This window comes from Anoplopoma fimbria, chromosome 16 (genome assembly GCF_027596085.1).
Source record: "Anoplopoma fimbria isolate UVic2021 breed Golden Eagle Sablefish chromosome 16, Afim_UVic_2022, whole genome shotgun sequence".
Classification (NCBI taxonomy): Eukaryota; Metazoa; Chordata; class Actinopteri; order Perciformes; family Anoplopomatidae; genus Anoplopoma; species Anoplopoma fimbria.
This window is the reverse complement of record NC_072464.1, coordinates 24,900,977-24,921,937: the sequence shown is the minus strand read 5'-3', so window position 1 is coordinate 24,921,937 and position 20,961 is coordinate 24,900,977. Positions and strand designations below refer to the sequence as shown.

Genomic DNA, 20,961 nt, shown 5'->3' with positions numbered 1-20,961 from the left:
ATAATCCCTCCTCTCTATAGTGGAGGTTGGTTTAAGGCGTTTTTGTTGGTTACACCTACAGTCTATTGACATTCCTATGAGTTACACTTGAGTCTTTTTGATTCTTCACAGTTCATTTTGTTTGTACGTCCTCGTTCATGCTCCGAGCTCGCACGCCGTCTGCAGAGGCTCACGCTACAGCACCAAGCACTAGAATAAACAAAACTTTAAAGGAACCTGTGGAGCATTCAAGGATAAGAGGAAACTTTAGCTTCCTTTATTTTCTGGCATGTTTGTAGCACCTTTAGCATAAATCTTTAACCCCAGGAAAATGAATTTGAATGAACTTGGTTTAGATCCTGGTTCCTGCTGTTGAGTTCCTCCTAAAGGTTCCTCGTTCCTGAGGAAAGTTCTTTGTGTTTTTTGAGTATAAACTTGGTTGTGTGTGATGGGAGCTTTCATGTCGTCTGTGGAGGATCAGACTACGATGTATAAACAAAGCTCAACCCTCGTCTTTCTCTCTTTGCGTCTAAATACAGAGCAGCTGTGAGGTGAGTTTGTTGTCTCATCAGTCAGATCTCAGATCCTGCAGTCTGTTAGTGATGTCTGATTGTGTTCTGTGGTACCTGAAGGCATCGTCTCCGTCTCATCGGTCTGACAGGCCTCATCAATACGGATTAACGTAATCATCTCTCCTCCATGTGAGCGCTCTGCCTCGTGCTTCTCTCCATCCGTCCTCATCATCTGTCACTTTAAAGGCAGCTTCTCATAATATTATATTTATAATAATAATATCATCCTGACAGCTTCTACGCTTTAAAGACTGGACTTCAATACTTCAAAAAAACGACTGAACTGTGGAAGTTTGAAAAAGGACTTGTGAAGGTCATCAGATTATTAGTTGTTTATTTATTCATATATATGAACTTTGTGGGACTATGATTTAGATTCAACTGATAATCTCACAGATGCATCGTCACGGTGAAAATGTGTTCATGAAACAAATGATCATTCATAAATAACAACAAGGCTATTTCAAAATAATGTATTAATCAGAGTCTAGATATAGTTTGTATTTATGAATCATGGTCGTAAATCAGCTGGAGGCGGAGCCTATAAACAATGTTTACTGAGGGAATAAATCAAGAGAGAAGTAGAGTCATTTTCTCATAGACTTCTATACAACCAGAGGAGTCGCCCCCTGGTGGACAGCAGAGAGAATGCAGCTTTAACGTTTCACCACATCCTCTCTTGTGGTTTCTCTGTTGTTATCTGTTAACCGTCTCCTTTTCCCGTTCTTTGTTTCAGGTTGATCCACGGAGGTCACATCCTGAACGGTCTGGCGGGCCCCACCATCATGAGCGCCGGCCCCTTCCTCTCCACCACGTGGTTCGCCCCGGACCAGAGAGCCACCGCCACCGCCGTGGCCTCGCTCTCCTCCTACCTGGGCAGCGCCGCCTCCTTCGTGATCGCCCCCCTGGTGGTGCCGGCGCCTAACCGCACCTGGTCGTCGCCCTACGCGGTGGCTGCGGTTTCCGACAGCGCCATCCGAGACCGGATCCAGCTGGTTATGTATGCAGGTACTGATGGAGAGCCGGCGGATCGATAGCACATCATCTCTACATCATGTCTGGGGACACAAATACAGTCGGGAGTTTTACACCCCAAAAAAACCCAATTATAATGTTCATAACCGCCCCTCTGAAAAATGGATTGCTGTTATGCTTAACTGATTCAGAAAATTAAAAGCACGCTGACAAGCTGTAATAGAAGGAGGCTGCAGCTTTTTGTTTGACCCGAGGTTCTTTAGTTATTAACGTTACAGGACGGAGACGACACCTTCAGGGGTCACCAGAGTTTTGGAGGTCATGAAAATGATAAAAACTCCAAAGGACGGATCAATGAGAGACGTAACAGCCGCTGCTCGATCAATATGATGTAAAGAAGAGACGTATGGATGGTTACTGCAGAGAGTCACTAATCTGTAAAGGTTCAGATCAGGGCTGCACCCAACGGTTATTTATTGATTAATCTGATTATTATTTTTAATTTCTAAAATTAATTTACTACAAATTAAATATCAAAAACTTGTCGGATTAATATTTCAATATTTTATTCAATCATCTTCTCTTGAAAACAAACAAAATAAATCCTATTTGTCAGAAAAGTATTCAGTCTATTAGGCCTTTAACTAAGGTATCACAGTGACCTTTTATATAAAATGTCAAATTATTATAACTGTCTCGTCTATTTAATAACCCGTCTGTCTCTCTTGTCTCTCAGAGTTGACTGTGATCGCCGTTCTCTTTGCGGCGGTGCTGCTGTATTTCCCGTCTCGCCCTCCGATGCCTCCCAGTGTGGCCGCCGCCAGCCAGCGCCTCAGCTACAGGACCAGCATCTGCAGACTCCTCAGGTAAACACACACACACACACACACACACACACTTTTATTTTATTTATTTTATTTATTTTATTTATTTTATTTATTTTATTTATTTTATTATTTACTTATTAACTACTTACTGTAGTTTTTCTTGCTTTGTTCTGCTTCACTTTTGAGCTTTTTATTGTTTTATTGATTTGCTTTTGCTGCTTTGTCTGTCAAAGTGCTTTATAAATACAGTTATTATTATTGTTATTATTTGTCAGGTACATTCTTCAGTATCTTGATGCTTGAACTCGGTTGTAGTCGTGACTCTTCAGCGCTGCGTCTGATTTGAGTTGTTTTGGTTCTCATTGTTGTTAGTTGGAGCGTTTGTTTCTCTCAGCTCTGCGTCTCCAGATCAGTTTCGTGGAGTTTGCTCTCTTATTTGCTGATGCGTTGCTCGCCTCCCGTCTGTAAAGTTAAAGTGACAGTGATGTGGCGCTGCAGGAGGATGCTGAATCTCAATGAAGGGCTCTGCCACTCACCATCTGCTAAAGGTTGTTATGAAAGAAAGCCCCGGCCCTCCCTGCAGATTAATTACCAAACTATAATATTCTGGTTGCTTCTGCGTGTGAAGCGTCGGGGTCAGAGGTCAGAAGATCCTCCAGACGCCCGCGACGCACGAGGTCAGAGAGTCATTCCTGGTTTCATGTTCGATTTGAGTTCAAACCAGATTTATTTTCAGTCAAGATTTAAATTTAGTTTCATATCCTCATTAAGATCTTCCTCATTGTCAGAGTTTTGGTTTCATTTTGTTAAAAGGAAAGTTTTATGAAATCTTAAAGGAACAGTTTGTAACATTTAGTTGGATTAATTGACAGAAATGGAATAAAATATTCATAACCATGTTTTCATTAGTGCATAACGATCTGAAACAAAGAATCGTTGTGTTCTGTTGTTTTTTAAAGTCTTTCAAAGTTTCTTTCAATCATTTTATTTTCAGTTTATTCAGGTTACAAACTAAATGTTAATACCCTCACAAAGAATAGTTCATAAATAACATAACGGTTAACTATACAAACAATCAGACTCACAGACGAAAAAAACAAGAAACCAACACAAACATAGATCATCTTCCTTCACACTATACATTAAATATTAATGAATATTGTGGACTTAACTCTTCGGGGGTCACAGGGATCCCAAAGCTGCAAAACCTCTTAATCTGTTTTCAGCATAGTCCTCTCCAATACATTTTTATTCTATATATGTTTTTAAAAGCAATTATTTAGTCTTGAAGAAGATCAGAGTATATGTACAACGACCTGATACTTCGTTTCAGATCATCATACACTAATAAAAACATTGTTTTGAATATTATATTCAATTTTGACCAATGAATCCACCAAAATCTTACAAAATGTTCCTTTTAAGATTTCATTAAACTTGTTTTTTTGTAAAATTTTACCATTTTAAGGGTTAAAAAACCCCCTATATATATATATATATATTTATATAGGGTTATATATTTATATAAGGGACGAGCTAATAGAATCTGATTGAATCACACTGCAGCCCTCCGTCACTACACTCAGAGGACACACATCTTCTCAGTAGAGGGTTCTGCCTTTGGCCCGGCTTGTGGAGGAATGAGGCCCATGGCCAGGGATTAAAGGGCTGGAGAGGGGGAGACGTGGGGGAGTCATGAGGGGGAGCTGGCCCGGGTCTGCTGGCTTCACTCGGCCCGCCTGCAGGAGGAAATGGCTTCACTGCAGCGCCGTGCGGTCCACAGACCTCAGACCAGCACTGAGAGGCTTAAAGAGCTGCCACACAGAGACGACACGGACCGGGCTGGTAGCATCCCAACGCATCGTTACACACACACACACACACACACACACACACACACACACACACACACACACACACACACACACACACACACACACACACACACACACACACACACACACACACACCAGCTGAACTAGGCCGTCCAGCTGAGAGGGGCTCTGTTCCACGTCTGATAGGCAGCCTTCCAGAGACCTGTTTGTGTCTCGGTCCAGAAAGCTGTGGAACATGAACATGTGTCCTCATACTTGTGGTGGACAAAATAGTGTGAACACGTTGTTTGCATTTGTTCCAAAAAAGACAATAGTTCTACTAATCTGTTTACATGGCTTATGAAGATTAACGTAAAACGACCTCTTGTCTCATCCTCATCTTCAGTGAATCCGTCGTTCTCTTCTGTGTTTGACGGGTCGATGTCCTGACACGTCGTTTATCACGTCTAAATATGTAAAAAATGGAACGTCAGGATCTAAACTATGTTTTTATCAGAGAGTTCCAGAGGTGGAGGACTTGTTGGACCGTGTGAACTCCTCCTCCCTCTTTCATTCCTTCAAACACCTTCTCTGAAAGGTCGGCGTTGAGACATTGAGATATTTGTTCATATCCTAAAAACCTGTTCATCTCCAAGTCCTTCATGATGTTTAATGAGTGTTTCTCCTTCTTGTCTCCTGGACATGCATGTCTACTCCAGCTTCACAACCTGGAGAACATCAACATATCAAACATGTTTTAATATGAAGATGATCCATTCAGAAAAATAACTAATTCAGAATATACAAATAAAACCTGACGTGTACAGAACTTAATAACGACATTGATTAAGCGGATTAATCGGTACCTGCTCTGCTTGTTAAGGTGATAACGAGACGTCCGATTGGGTCGCAGTCACGGTAGCCGACCAGTCAGCTAGTCCTCCTGATTGATCCATTGATTGGTCTGATCATCCATTCAGCCCGTCACTGTCTGATCTTCAGTTAACGACCTTCAGACCTCCAGCTGTTCACATCTGGCTCCACAGCAGCCGTCTAATGAGCAGCCTGAACGTCTCTGCACGAGGTGTGAAGTTACCGTTGTATTCTGATCACAGCGAGCAGCCTGAGTATTGACGACGACCCCCCCTCCACACAGTCATGCTCACTTTAGCTCCCAAAGTTGTCATCTTGATGCATTGATCTCCAGCCGGGTCTGCCAAGGACAAATGGCACTTAGCTGATGACGCCGCCAGCTCGGAGACTTCTTCAGAAGTATTTCATCACCAGCAGGGAAAAAAAAGAAGAAGAAGAAGAAGTCTTCCTCTGTAGCTATTTGGTTGTCTAAATAAGCTCCTGGAGCAGGAAAAGGGTGCATGGATATTGATGTCCTGCAGTTATGGCAAGGTTAATGAAAAGGGAGCAGAGAGGGTGCTCCATCACCGGGGGGGTTTATGAGCAGCCCCCCCCACACACAAGGCCGAGACGCTTCACACCGCTGAAGACGAGACGGCGGTTTGTGTCTCTGTGGAGTCCAGAAGAAAAGTCTCTGACTACGTTTACAGGCACATCAATATTCTGCTATTATTCTGAATATGACAATATCATCAATCAATCAATCATGTGTGATATGTTGATATTCTTCAGGTTTTAGGATATGAACAAATATCTCAACGCCGACCTTTTAGAGAAGATGTTTTAAGGAATGAAAGAAGGAGGAGGAGTTCACACGGTCCAACAAGTCCTCCACCTCTGGAACTCTTTGATAAAAACATAGTTTATCTCCTGATGTTCCACTTTTCCATATTTAGACGTGATAAACGACCTGTTAGGACATCGACCCGTAAAACACAGGAAAAAAGATTTGTGTTCATACAAATTCTTTTCTTAATTAATTATCTTTTTTTTCTCACAATGTAATCAAAAAGAATCGATAAGGAACCAAACTGATAAGAGTATTCGATAAGAGTACTAGTATTGATAAAATGCTAATGATTCCTATACCTACCAGCGACGGAGCTCTTTGCTATTCAGGTTTATGTGTCGGAGAACAAGTCCCTTAAAGACTTAACGAGCGTTTGGAGCTGTAGTCTGGAGGCCTAAGATGATCTCCAGATGTCTCCTGGTGATGGAGCTCAGGACGCAGTCTGCATCATGATGATGAACGAGGCGGAGAACGAGGCGGAGAAAAGGGGGGAATAAATGTCAGAGTCAAACAGCGTCCATAAACACCAACAGACAAAAACAAAATGTATGATTCCGCTGCCCGCTCCGCCACACGCCCAGAGAGTCTAATCAGGCCGTCGGGGGTCGAGGAGGCGGCGCCGATTTTTAAATCAGCACGAAGGTGATCAGAGCTGGAGTTCTAAGTGATTGTAATGGGGGGTGTGTTGAGAGGGGGTCGTGAAATCTGTCTGTGTGTGTGTGTGTGTGTGTGTGTGTGTGTGTGTGTGTGTGTGTGTGTGTGTGTGTGTGTGTGTGTGTGTGTGTGTGTGTGTGTGTGTGTGTGTGTGTGCGTGCATTCACACCTCGGTATCTTTTTGTTTTTGTCTCCGCTGTGAGCTGATGAGATATCTGCAGTCTGCAGCCGTTAATCACAGCTGGAAGGTGAAGCTTGTTTTTTATGATTTCAGACAATCATCCGTTTGTTTATAATAAACTCAGGAGGTATCAGAAGATGAGCTGATTTATTGAATTGGTCAGTGGACAGAAGGGTAGTGTGCAACAGTTGTCATAATCAATAGTCATTTATCAAGAAAAAATACAAAACATTTTCTGAACACTTGCTGCCTTAAACTTACTTATATCGTTGAGAAATGAAAGTCTTTTTGGTTTTATTGTAAACCTTTTTTCAGAAAAAAGTAATTTAACCGGGCTCTTATTATTATTAATTATTATTATTATTATTATTATTATTATTATTATTATTATTATTATTATTATTATAACAGTTTTTGGGTTCAGGCAATATATCAGTATTATATTAATCTATTAATATGAGACTAGATATCTTAGCATATTTTGGATATTGTAATGTAGTAAAGCGCTATTGTTAAGCAATTTAACAAGCTGACATTATCATGTTGATATTGCTAATGTAAGAACCTAATGTTTAACAAGTCTTTTTCTTGTTTGTTTCTAGTCATTATCCTGTCTACATGCTTACATTAGCATGGAAACACACTTATGTTGAGCTATTTAACAAGCTGACATTGTCATGCTGAGATGCTAACAGTTAGCATGTCGTTTAGCAACTTGGAGGCATCGCAAAAAGCTACAACTCTAACGTGTTTATGGCAAAACGCATAGCAACAAGTTTTGAAACCCAGCAGAGTCTTCTTTCATTATTTTAGCATTATTTCAAAATCTAAACTCTAAATATATTAATCTGCTGATTGTGAAATCAGTTCAGGAAGTGATCTTATGATTGATCACATTGAGGCCATGTATATAACCATTTTATGCAAATGATCTCACATTCACGTCAGCGCGGGTATTTTCTTTGATTAATGAGTCAGAAGCTGTTAAAACCGCTGTGCTTGTACCCGACTCTGTGTTCTTTATCAGTTCATTAAGTCCATTAAAAGTGTGTGACAGCGATCCCTCAGTAATAAACACCTAAATCATTAGACGCCTCCTTCTCATCCCGTCTCTACCGGTTAGTCATAACTCATAACATGCCGTCGATTTGCAGTTTAATAATGCATTTAATCTGTTATTTCTTTGTGAACTTTGTGACACCAAAATAACGTAAATGTACACATTAGAGGTATTAAAATGCTTCATAAACCTCCTGATGATGCAGGTTGACGGTCACAAAAGTCTGTCTAACTTCCTGTTTACTCCTCTTTAACGAAACTTTAACAGTAGAGGCGAACATACTTAATGTTAGAATGGTTTGAAAGATGGATGGAGAAGTTGCCTCATTAAATTCTAATGGAGGTCTGCCTATATAGGTTTTAAGTTGAGCAAGCAGCTGCATGTTAAACAGAAGAAACTGTGTGAGTAGTGATTGATCCCCAATGTGAATATTGATTGGCCTGTTTGAGAAGATCTTTTTACCCAGAGGTTTTTAAGGAACACATGTAAGTGGGTGCATTAAATAAATAAACCAGATAAACCTCATATCCAGCTTTTTTATTAAGGACATCAGGACACACCTGGTCAATTAGCTTGTTTTCTCTGTGAGTGAAGTCTTGATTCTCTGATGTTTCCCCTTTAGCAACGTCCGGTTCCTGATGTTGGCGCTGGCCTACGCGGTTCCCTCCGGATTGATCGCTGGCTGGGCGGGAGTCCTCAACACGGTCCTCACACCGGCAAAAGTCAGCCAGGTAGACGGCAAACTCACACACCAGAATAACACTTTGCCAAAAAGAAATGAAAAAGGAGTAAAACGGACATTTATATTTACATTAACGGAGCACGATGTTCAGAGCAGCGACCATTCATATGTGTTGTAGCAGGAGAACTTCTGAAGTCAAGGACTTACAGAAAGAACGTCACAATCACCAGATGTTTGGCTCACCAGATGTTTGGCTCATTTCTTGTCCCCAGTGTAGCATTAAAGCATGATGGAATTAGCAAGCTAGTTAGCTAGCTAGCCAGACACTAAATGAGTCAAATGTAACACCTGAATGCTTCATCCACACTCTCTTGTCAAAGCGTAGAAAAGCTCATTCCTATCACCAGTTGAGCGACAACTTGTTGGCTCATTTTCTGTCACCAGTGTAGCATTAAAGCATGGTGGAATTAGTAAGATAGCTAGCTAACTAGACAGCCGCTGAACTTGTAAAATGTACCAACTTGATGCTTTATCCACAGACTCTTGTCACTGCCTTGGAAAGAACATTACTGTCCCCAGAGGAGAGACAACTTTGGCACATTTCCTGTAACTAGTGTAGCACTAAAGCATGGTGGAGTTAGTAAGATAGTTAGCTAACTAGTCAGCCGCTAAATTAGTCAAATTTAGCAACTTAATGCTTCATGCAGATACTGTTGTCACAGCGTAGGAAAGAACATCATTATCACCAAAAGAGTGACAACATGGGCATGTTGATGTTTACTCCCCGTCCCTCTGGAGAAAGACAAGCTAGCTAACGTTAGCTAACTAGCCAGCTGTCTGTCTCCAGAGCTACTTCCACTCCAGCTGGGACAACATTTTACGGCCCCACTTACGTGTTTTATCACCATAACAACTTACAACAATCACCATTTTCTTTTGTACGATTGAAATGACCACGGAAAACAGTTAAATGTTCGTTCTACTCCTGTTCTATTTCTATGCATACCACCTTTAATCATGTTCAACCAAGCTCATGGTAAAGTGTACAGTGATGATGGAGAGCTTTTGTCTTCTGTGCACATTTTTCAAAATAAATCCAGAAACCTTGTTCCTCAGATCATGAAAACTGGACAAGCGCCTTTTCTCTAGGTTACATCTCGGTTACCATTTATGTGGATGAGTTGCGACCAAGTATGAGAGACACACACAGAGCCTCAAAACAGAAGCAGCATGAGTAGCTCGCCAGGTCATTTACCAGGTTTTATTTTCCCATTTTGAAAACCTCCACTGTGCCAGCACTTTGCAGAGCTTTTCACAAGCTCCCACGAACAATGGGCTGAGAAGCTGGTGAGGGTTTCTCGGTGCATTTTAAAAAACCTTTCAGAACTTTGTAATGTCTCCTGAGAGTGAAGCCTGTTATTGTCCAGGTGAAGCTCTTTAAAGCCACGCATTGAGTTTTAAAGCCGACCTGAAATGCAGGAGATGTTGAGGGATAATTAACCACGCGGCTCCTGCACTAACATGAGAAGAAGAAAGTGTGTTTCAGTGTAGAAAAGGCCTCCAGTCTGCTGCAGTGGGTTTATTAAATGGCTCTTGTGAAAACACTTCAAACACTCTCTGGTTTTTCTGTTTTCCACTCAGTGAACCCACTCAGATCCTCTGTGAAGGGTCCAATCAGCTGCAACTCACCATTTGCATTCTTGCTCGCCATCTTCAGTCTGAGACAGACGAAGGCGATGTTGAGTGGTGCTGCAGCATAAAGAATAAAGCTTCGTATAGTTTTGCATGTTTCGGGTCTCAACACAGCAGAATGTCAAAAGACAAAAGGGAGAATCTTTGCAAGGTTATCATCAGAGCGGAGCTGCTGGAGAGGAGATCACACACCTCTATCTTTATACCTCAGTGAAGAGGTGGCAGAGCGAAAAACTAATGGTTCTTAGATTTCATTTGTTCTCTCCTTCACATTTCTTTCATCCAGGCTAGTTTAAGAAGTGTGTCGCAATAAGGGGAGCTGTGTTGGAGGATATCTCCTGGGTGCAAAACTTTGAGCTTAAAAAAAGAAACAGTATATTTGTGCATCTAAACATGGTTTGGTGGAGGAGAACCAATGCAGCAGAGGATTTCCGTGGAGATCTTTGTTCTTCAAGTGGAGTTGAACAGAGGAAAAGTAAATACATCTGCATCTTCTTTTTGTCTGAGCTGGCTGTGAACCCACAGCTTCAACTCCTGTGGCTTTACAGTCTGCTGTGAGCTCTGTTGATTCAGTCAGATCCAAAACCAGCACAGAGACATATCGTCAGGGAGAGAGATGATTTCATGCCACATAAACACTAGATGTGATGTCTAAATATAAAATATAAAGACCCTTTTCCTCTCTCCGTCTTTAAACTCCCATGCATTTTCATTTGAACAGACATTACTCTGTTCCCTTGCTGTTTCATTATCCTTCAATCATCCATGAAAAATGTTCCAGAGTCTGACTGTTTCTCTGGTAATTTAAAGTACGGGCCGAGGTTCAACTCATCGATGGCAAAACAGCAATTTTAAACTTTCTATTAATGTCCTCATGCTTTCCAATAATTTGGTGCAAACGTAGGTGTATTTACAAACGCGTGTTTACCTTGGTGCTGTTTTGTTCTGCTGATAATTGCTCCATTGTTCTGCTGCCAATGCTGCTCAGTGTGTTGTGATATAAAGTCTACCTCCAGCTATCTATGCAGACCACATCCTGCTCCAAATGGGCGTCATGCAAGTGTGCAAGCATCACTTTCATCCCGTCGCACTCACAGACCACATCTGATCTGATGTAATGCTTCCCACCTTCCTGCCAGCTTCCAGCCTGGTTTATTTATCCCGTATGTCCTAGTTTCTTTCCTGTTCTCTCTCTCTTTCCTGTCCATCTCTTCTCCCGGCAGCAGGCTGGTGCTGAGCGCTCTCATATCCAATCATGAACTCTGTGCTGCAGATGTCGAATGCTGTTTTAATGTGCATTCATTTGACAACTCTGCTCCACCTCTGCTTCATGTAGTCGTTGATTTGTAGTCTGTTGATCTGTCTCAGAAATTTTGTCTGACTGAGAGGTAACCCTGGCTGCTGTGGGGCAGCATGAGCAGTTGTTTTTACTTCTTATTTAGTTTCTGCTGCAGCGTTTCCAAGAGCCCATTTTTCAGTGCACAACAACTTTAGTTTTACTTTTTGAACGTTGCAGGGTGCACCGACATAAACAGCCAATCACAGCTGGCAGATATCCTTTCTTTCTCACCTAAATATCATTCTATGGTAAATATATGGAGGATGAATTAATCATGTTAATGCAGGGCTACCCAGAGCTTTAACAACTGTCCAACAGACTTCAGTCTTCCTGTAGAACGACGTCAAATCATCCTTTTGAAAGGTAAAACTGCAGATGACATCCATTTATCTTTGTCTTGGCGTTATTTAGTTTAGTCAATGAGGTTTACTGCTTAATTACTGCAATTTCATCATCACAGCACGCAGGTTTTGGTTGCTTAGGAGCACAACCTCTCAAAGCATCTTAGATAAAAGGATGAAAGTGGCACCTGAGACTGGATAAAACAAACATGTTGAGAGTAAAACTAGTGGAGCAGTAAAACCTCCTGGTTCACATCATGATGGCAAAAGAATCATTCCCTGAAGACGATAAACACTGTCCCAGCACCAAGCCAGCTGTCGGTTACAGCTGCCATGTTTTTATTTCAAGACTCTAAAATATGCTCCCTGTGTGTTTAAAAACCGCCAAGGATGGATTTAATAAATGTAAGACAGAGGAACAGAGGCACGCAAAGATCGGCCGGCTGGTGAATGGTGCAGCAGAAGGTGATGTGGCAATCTGAAAGCTACGCCAAGAAACTGTTGGGGTTTTGGGTGATGCATAGACTGTAAAGAAGAACCCACTGGTTTGTGGACTGCTGTTTTAAAGCCTCGAGTTTATTTTGCCCGTCTCCATCCTTGTTTTTGGACACTGTTTGAGAAAAGACAAGTGGGGTGTAGGTAACAGATTCAAGCACCTATAGGGACACTTGGTATTTCAACGGTGTGACCTAGGTTGGAAAACCAGGTCAACTCTTAAAGCAGAGGTCAGGAACATCGATGGTCAAACATAAGATTCCGAACGTTATGGATTAGTGTACCAGCATTTTCTAGCACAAATACTGGAGGGCTTGAAGAGTTTTCCTAGTTTTACCCAATCTGCAGTACATTAGTGAGACCTATGTGCTGATTGTAGGCAGGAAGCCAAGCAAACTCCTAGTGGCTGTTGGAGTTCACAGGGTTTGTATATTTTTGTTGGTTCTGTCTTCATTTTCATGTAAAGAATCTTTAGATACAGCAGAGAAGGGGAGAGTGAACCGGTAAAGATTTCAGGTATTCATCTTTTTGCAGATGATACAGTTTTGTTGGCGTGTATGGGTGCTTTCACATTCTGACATTTGGTCTGTTTTAATCGAACTATTGGGCAGTTTAACCCCGGATGAGGATGTTTGTGTTTTAAGTAGGACAAGAGAGCTTAAAGACTGAGGTGTGTGACTCTTGGTTTGGATCTGATCTGTAGCTGAGATGATGTAGGGTCTTATGAAAGCACTGCTCTCCTCTCTGGGGTTTGATCCCTGCTGTGTGAGCTCTGCTGGAGGAAATGTGCTGACGGAAGGATTTAGCATCGCCATAAAGAAGACGACTCAGGAAACTCTCATTGTTCCCTTAATGGAGAGAAGCCATTTAGAACTCACTGAACTGCAGAACCTGCTTCTTTGATTCTGATTGCTGTTGTTTTTTTCATTCCCTTACAAAGTCACTTGTGAAGTTCTGGAGCTCTGGTTAACTTTAGGGCTCTTCCTTCAGACGGAGCACTTCCCTGCTATTAAAGACTGTTGTGTGGATCTTCTGGGATTACATGCAGTGGGTTTGTGTAGGAAACACCGTGTAGAATTAAAGCTGTGGATAAGGTCTTTGATTATTGGCTTAAAACGGCTTAAAACAAGAGAAGGAGAGAATTAGCAGAAACAAACATGTTAACATGTCAGGAGCCTTGAATCCTGGCTTTCATAGCTCCAGCTTATTGACACAATCACAATTCAGCAGACATGATTAAGCTTCAAATCTGTCCTTTTTTAGGCTTCCAAGGCGCCAAGAACACTGCGGTTAATTAACTCTCTACACGCACATGAAATAACGGTAATTTGCATCTCAGAACTGAAATGACTTGGCTTAGATATTTCCTCAGAAACCCTTTGCACTGATGTTCACAGCCTATATAGATAATACGCAGACGTTCTTGTTGCCATGACGTCGGCGGTGTTTATAAAATGTTTGAGAATCTAATATTTTGATCGAACTGACTAAGCCAGAAGACGTTTTTACATTCAATAACTTTGATGGTCCTCTTTTCTTCATTAAAGACTTTGATGACGGGTCGATGCAGAGCGTTACTAAACAGAAAGCATCAGACCCTGTTTAAGATTCTGATCCCTTTTGCCGTCTCATCGTCCATCTGGTTGGATTTGGATGAATGTGAGTTATTGCCTCGGGGAGATTGATGGAAACCAAACACACCTTCACTGGGAGGAGAGACGCTCTCGTCTGGATGCTGCTCGCTGATTGGTTTAGTCTGTCCGTGTGATTCTGCTGCAGTTTATTTGACCATAACGTCCTCCCTCCTGGATTTAAGGCCAAGTTTGTGCGTCAGCATCCATCCCTGTTAATAAGTGAGGACAACAATCGCACACAGCTATTCTTAAAGCTCCGCTGACGGACATTTAGCAGACGCAGTGATTGACAGATCTCTGCAGACTTCAGACACTTATTGTCGTCTCTCTGTCTCGTCTGTCCTCACCGTCACCGACTGCATGAATAACCTTAGATTCTAGAGGTGCTTCAGATCATAAAAGCCAATGGTTTGGATCGTATCAAGAATCAGAGTCACAGATCAGATCAACACAAAAGAAAAAATACAACTTTTTGAGATCCCTGATCACGTTTTTTGCTCATCAGCTGATCCTGATTATTGATCTTTGATGATCCATATTGTCAGATACAGATCCCTTTGTTGTTTGATTATAGCAGCTGTTCTACAAGAATCCAGAATTTTGTTTTTTGCCACCGTCCTAAAAATCATGTCACCCGTTGTGAAGTCAGTAAACCATCCAAAATACAAAATGTTATCCTTTTGCTGCTAACGTTACTAACATCATAATGTAACTGAACTGAACCTAACAGGGCGGCTGTGGCGTAGTGGAGAGCAAGGTAGTTCTCCAATCAGAGGGTCGGTGGTTCGATACCCGGCTTCGGCAGTCGATGTGTCCTTGGGCAAGACACTTAACCCCAAGTTGCTCCTGAAGGCCATCGGTGTGGACTGGATGATGAATGTTAGTTAGAGTCTGATGGTGGCACCTTGATGGTAGCCTGTCATCAGTGTGTGAATGGGTGAATGATATGTAACATACTACTGACTGTAAGTCGCTTTGGAGAAAAGCGTCTGCTAAATGACTGTAATGTAATGTAACCTTCGTTCGTTAGCCGTTAGCAGTGCTGCTAAGGTTACTAACTCTCCTCCTGTTAGGCGAAAGATCAGAGACTATAAAAGCATAAATTATATCCTGATCTCATATTTGATTGAATATTGGAGGATAACGATCGTCAGTGAAAACTTTATTTAACACTGTGATGGTTAACGTTAAACTGTGGAATTCATACATGGCTCACATGAGTGAAGAGCCGTGAGGGGGATTAGTACTGATCATGGATCAACAACAGTCCGTTACACTCTATTCTCTTCTCCTTTTCTCTTTCCTTCCTCCACTTTACCCACAATCCCCTGTTCTTTTCTGACACACAGGTGGACGCAGGTTGGATCGGTTTCTGGTCGACTGTTGGTGGATGTGTGTTTGGAGTGGCGATGGCCAGGTAAGCTACCGTACACCTGGATGTTTTTATTGTGACTGTCACTGAGTTTGGTTTTAAGGGTGAAAAGGGAAGTAAGGTGAGATTGTCCAAGCAGATCCAGACCACTGTAACATGCCAGGGTTGTCTCATCCAGCATCTTCCTATCCATGTTATTTTGTCCCTTTCTCATTGAATATTATTTAAACTTCAGAAGTAGATGCAGTTCTACTCTTGTCTGGTTCCAAAGCTCTCATCTCTTATTTTCTAAACATTTAAGTGAAAACTAAATGACCAGGATAAAACTTCCCCAGCTCAGTGGAAACGTTATGGACTATATGAAGCATCAAATGAGATAATAAGCTCTTAATGCAACTCCTCTTTTACATTTGCAGTTATTTATTTTTTTGCAGCTGAATCTTGCATGTCTCTAAGACGGTCGGGATACCAGACGGGTTTGTTTTCACAATATGGATGAAAGTTTAGTGTTTAATTCATTTTACTCCTAAAGCAGCTTAATATTAACTTCTGTAGCGTTGGGTCTAAACTGTGTGACGGCAACAACATATGCTAAGACCTCCGGAATCAGACCCCTGGCACTCTGGTTTTTTGCTGGATGAATGCTAGTTGCTACAGCTAACCGCTAACTGAAGTTGAAGACATAACAAAAATACAAGTAGTTTTCTCGTGTCTGCCACTTTGGATTTAATCCAATAAACCAACTATCAATGGACGTATTATTGATGCTAACTTCAGTAGATATGATAATAATTATACATTTTATTTAGGAAGCGCTTTTCAAGAAACTTAAAGACACCTTACAAAGGAGATAAAATGGAGAGAAATGCTTAAAACACATATACATCACAGGAACAGACAATTAAACATTTTTGACAAACAAGGAAAATGGATGGAGGTTAACAGGAGACAGAAATGTTTTAAGTGCTTTTTTTAAAGTAGGGTCGTGTAACCTACTCACAGTCTGGTGATGAGGTTTTTAATCTGTTGTTTTAAATTAAAAGTCTGGACACATTGCACCTTTTAACATTGTTTGCATAGTTAAAATAGAAAAAAATAAAAAAAATTCATCTTCATCCTCATGCAACTACTGTGAGTTTTCCTCACAGCATACATATTGTACTAGTCTAGTTGATAACATGAATAACAACTAATACATCTCATACAATGAACAGTTGAAGGTTGAATTGAGGTGAAGGAGGGCGTCTCTCCCTCTTTCTCCCCCAATCTCATCCACTGTCTTTTAATATATGACCCGATGCAGCCACACTGCGATAGGTTGAGGTGGATAAATGCTAATGCAACAGCCACTTCTCCTCTATTGATGGATAGTGAGCTGCAATGCAAAGACAAAGTGTGGAGTCTGCAAAAAGCGAGGTGGATTCATTCCCCGTTCAGACGGATATATGTTCATCGCAGGCCGAGGCCCAATCAGCACTTCCAGACGGGCCCACTGTTTTCTTAAAGCTGTAATCAGGGAAATGAGCCCATAACTCCCGCTGTTAATCAATGAAGCTGTTAGCAGCCCGAGATGAAAGTGTATGTAAACAGAGCCGTTGAGTTATTGGTGTTGATTACATAGACTCTGAGTCACTGGAGGGATTGATTAGCTCTCTTTGGAGCAACAGTTGGTAGTTAAATGAAATTCAGCTGCCCTCTCAACCCAAAACCTGCCTGTGGGATTGAAAGAATGTTTTTTTTTTCAAACAATCGACAAAACGACACAGTTTAGCACAGCTAGGAGCTGTACAAAACGTCATCGTAGTCAAATTTCATCTTTCCAGTGGTCCTTGAACACATCATACGTGACGAATGCATCTGTTGTGAAAAAGCAACCGAAAGCGGAGCCTTAAATTGTGATAATTCATCATTATACATGTCTTATTTAAAATCTCGCCCCAAATATATTGTTTGCTTTAACCAGATTCTGTAAAAAAAACATTAAATTCTAACCTCCTCAGAGCAACTAGGAATTGTTTTCTTTAAATAGAGCAGCAGGACTTTTCTACTGTAGTGAAAAACAAGAGCACAGAGAGAAAAATATGACAGGATCAAAAACACCCAGAAAGTTCTTGTGGTTCAGAGAGTTAACAGTTGGCCACTTTTCATTTGGACGGCGTTTGAAAAGGTAGTAATGTGCTGCTATGAAGTTGAGAGGACAACCCTACATGTCTCAATGATGCTTTTATCTAAATTGTCTTTACTAACAGATGATATTTAGTTTAGTAGATGGAGAACAAAACGCTGTTCAATGGTTTAACTGAAAGAGACAAAGATCCTCTGAGCAACAGTTGATTAAGAAGAGAAGAAATCAGCTGGAAGCTTAGATTTAATGTTAATAAACAATAGGTCAGTCTAGGGTGAGGACTGTTGGAATATCAGCTGAGCTCATTAAAGTTTAAACTTCTTCAATCAATATTTAAAGTTCAATAAACTCATTCAGGTTCAACAGAATTCTGTCATGTGACACTGTGGGGAAGTTTGAGTCATTTCAATCCTTGTCTTTTGGAGACAAGACTATTTCAAATGTAAACAAAAATCTCAATTATACTCTCTGTTTAAATAGTTATAATTGAAGGAAACAGATGATTCCACACGTGTAGTTGTTCTACAAAATAAATTCATCACCATCTCAGAATCTTAATCTCTTTAACTGTACACCTATATATTTTACACCAATATCTGTCTAAATACCAAAGCGACGTTTAGCTGGAACACAAATGAAGTGTTAACCATTTTGCTCACTTCTTCTTCTCTTTGATCCGTATCATCCTTTGGGAGATGAACCCCCAGACACAATCTGACACGGTTCTTTTTTGGTTGTTTTTTTATGATTTACCTTTACTGTTATTTATTCTTCTTGTTTTGTTCTTTTGTTTTGTTCTCTACTGATGTCTCTTGTTGATGCTCTGTCCACTTTGCTGCCTTTATCCTGCAAATTCCCCCCCGGTGGGACTAATAAAGGATTATTTTATTTTATTTTATTTTATGTTATAAGAGAAATTATTAAAAAAATGCAGAAACTGAAGAAATGAAAACAGCATATTTATCAGTCAAAGAGAAGAAACAGCTGATCTGAGGGACCTGGAGGTAGAATAAAGGTTTAGGAGGTCCAGCTGATTTAGGGCTTTATTGACAAACAGGAGAAGCTTAAAATCTATTTTAATGGCAGCCAGTGGAGAGAGGCCAGAATAGGGGTCACATGGTCCCATGTCAAACATAATAGGGGGAATCAAATATCACACCAAGGTTTTTGACATGAGGTTTAACAAATGAGGACAGGTTGCCAAGACTGTTGGTCATCACTTTGATGGAGTCAGAGAACAACTTGGACTCTTCTATCATTCAGCTGGAGGACGTCTTGTGCCAGCCAACACTTCCTGTCCTCAGGGCAGCTCAATGGACTGATTAGATCGGACCAGGCATTTTGGGTTTTAGGCGGAGATAAAGCGGTGTGTCATCGGCATAACAGTTGAGGGGAATGTTGCATTTTTGAAAGATTAATGCTTCCTCCCTCTGTTTTTTTTCTTCTTCTTATATATGGCGTCACTACATTCTTTAAGAAACCATAAAGAAGACACACATATAATGTCCTATATGTGTGCTGGATCAAAGACATAACCAACACAAATAAAACAGATGGATCAGTGCACCATGTAGCTGCCGTTAGAAGGATTTTTATTGCTGTGTAACATTCCGAGCACCAGGCTCTTCCTCACACTTCACTGCCATTAGATGTATTCCCAGAAGCTTGTAATAGGCAGGTATAGAGAGTCGTCGCTGTCCCTTGTCTCACCCACTAACAGTCTTTAAGATGTTAATGTCAGGATGTGAATTATTATGTGCCATTAGCTGTCCCTCTGCCTGCAGCACCGAGACAATTCTGAGCACAGTTTTGCCGCGGGGAAGCAGAAAATGGCCTCCTTTTTAAATGCTTTTTGTGCTGCAGGTGTTGCTGGTTCACATTTTTAAATGGCCTATACTCCTGCAAAGCTAAATTGCTCAGGGGATTAGTACTTTCCCTTTGCAAAAAAAACCAAAACCTGACTGCTTGCAAATATTTCATTGCCGGTGGATAGTTGAATGCTTAATGCATCCGTCGTTGAATTATTTGAAAAAACAACATGTGTGGCTCGGACAGAAGCTGATTGGATGATTTTTTTTTCGTCAATGAATCGAGGAGGAATTACTAACGAGCGTCCCCTCGTTCTCTTCCCATTACAACCCCGAGAGAAGAGAAGAGAGAGGTGGCAGAAAACAAATCCCAGAGGTCTGAGCCAGACAGAACTCCAGGTTAACGAGGGGAAATGGAGCAAACACCAATGCCTCATTTGTTTTGCCTGCAAACAGGTATAAACTGTGATTGTACTCCGGTCATCCTTATTATTCCCTCTCCATCTATTTGGTTATTTACTGCGTGTCCCTCTCTAAAGAAATGTAGACTGGCCTAATTTATAATATCATAGTGAGGATGATAATTCATCGTTCCCCGCAGGCACAGGGAGAGCAGAACAGTTAATCTGATTCTACATGACTTAAATGATGCTATCTTTATGGCCAATAAATCCTGCTATAGCAGTGTAAAAGATAGACCCTTAATTCCGCCGTTACCTCATGAGATGACATGACCCTCTTTACTCACTGAGTGGTGTGACACAGCTCTGAATTACATTAACGGAGGCGTGCAAACCTGTAGCTTGAAGGTGTTATGGTCAATATCATTCTGACTTCCCTACCCTGTTTGTACTAAGGATCCAAATATTTTAAGGAAACAGTGACTGTAAAGAAACAAGTTAAGTATTAACTGTATTATAAAGAAACAAAGGTTGAATATTCTGTAAACTATTTGATTTGGCTGCAAAATATTTACTCAAATGTAGATTTTTAAGACCACCTGTTTCTAAAGCATCTAAAAGTGAATTGACCTTCTTTGTATCATCCTCTGCAATGTAAATAGTGTTTTTATCAGTAAATATTTCTAACAGTCACGTCTGAAAAGCTCTGATCTTAAGGTTACAAAAACCCAGAGGTGCACGACCAAACGCCTTGATGCAAAAGCGATTGTGATTAAGTCAGCTTCACCACGGCGAGTATCAACTGAGCTTTATTCTGGAACATGTCACCCAGAGCAACAGTTTGCCTCATAAATTTGTTTTTAATTAACAATGTAGCTCTGAGGCCCAGAGGAAGAAGAAACTGTATATCAGGCGTCACTTGTTAGTAGCACTGACAGCAGCATTGTAGGAAAAACACAGAATATATCTATGACTTATGATATCTTTGTTGATATTGGTCAACTGTAAGGCAGCGGGGTTTGATCAGAACCCCAAACTGTTTAAATCAAACTGTGATGCACATGACTTATCTGGCCAATCAGTGATGAGCTCTTTATCAAGTGGACTCAGGGACAATCAGAGCTGCTATGGGAAATAAGCTACTTATGGTGTTCCTGCTCAGAGGATCAGATTGGAAGTGATACAGCGGGAAAGAGAGAGAGAGAGAGCTGTGATCCTCTCTGTAAAGAGATGAGGGCTCGTCTGTGGGGGAAAGGACTCCATCCCTCTCTGGCACCGGAGGAGGGTGGAGGGTTGATCCAGTATGCA

At 41.1% G+C, this 20,961-nt stretch overlaps 1 protein-coding gene across 2 annotated transcripts in view; it reads left to right on the top strand.

Moving 5' to 3' along the window:
- Positions 1 to 20,961, top strand: part of slc49a4 (solute carrier family 49 member 4) — a 54,275-nt gene that overhangs the window by 16,048 nt on the left and 17,266 nt on the right. For both annotated transcript variants that reach the window (XM_054615378.1, XM_054615379.1), the window contains exons 3-6: positions 1,288 to 1,559; positions 2,263 to 2,392; positions 8,387 to 8,495; positions 15,297 to 15,364. In XM_054615378.1, coding sequence (XP_054471353.1) covers positions 1,288 to 1,559; positions 2,263 to 2,392; positions 8,387 to 8,495; positions 15,297 to 15,364 — 579 coding nt within the window. The remainder of the gene's footprint in view (positions 1 to 1,287; positions 1,560 to 2,262; positions 2,393 to 8,386; positions 8,496 to 15,296; positions 15,365 to 20,961) is intronic.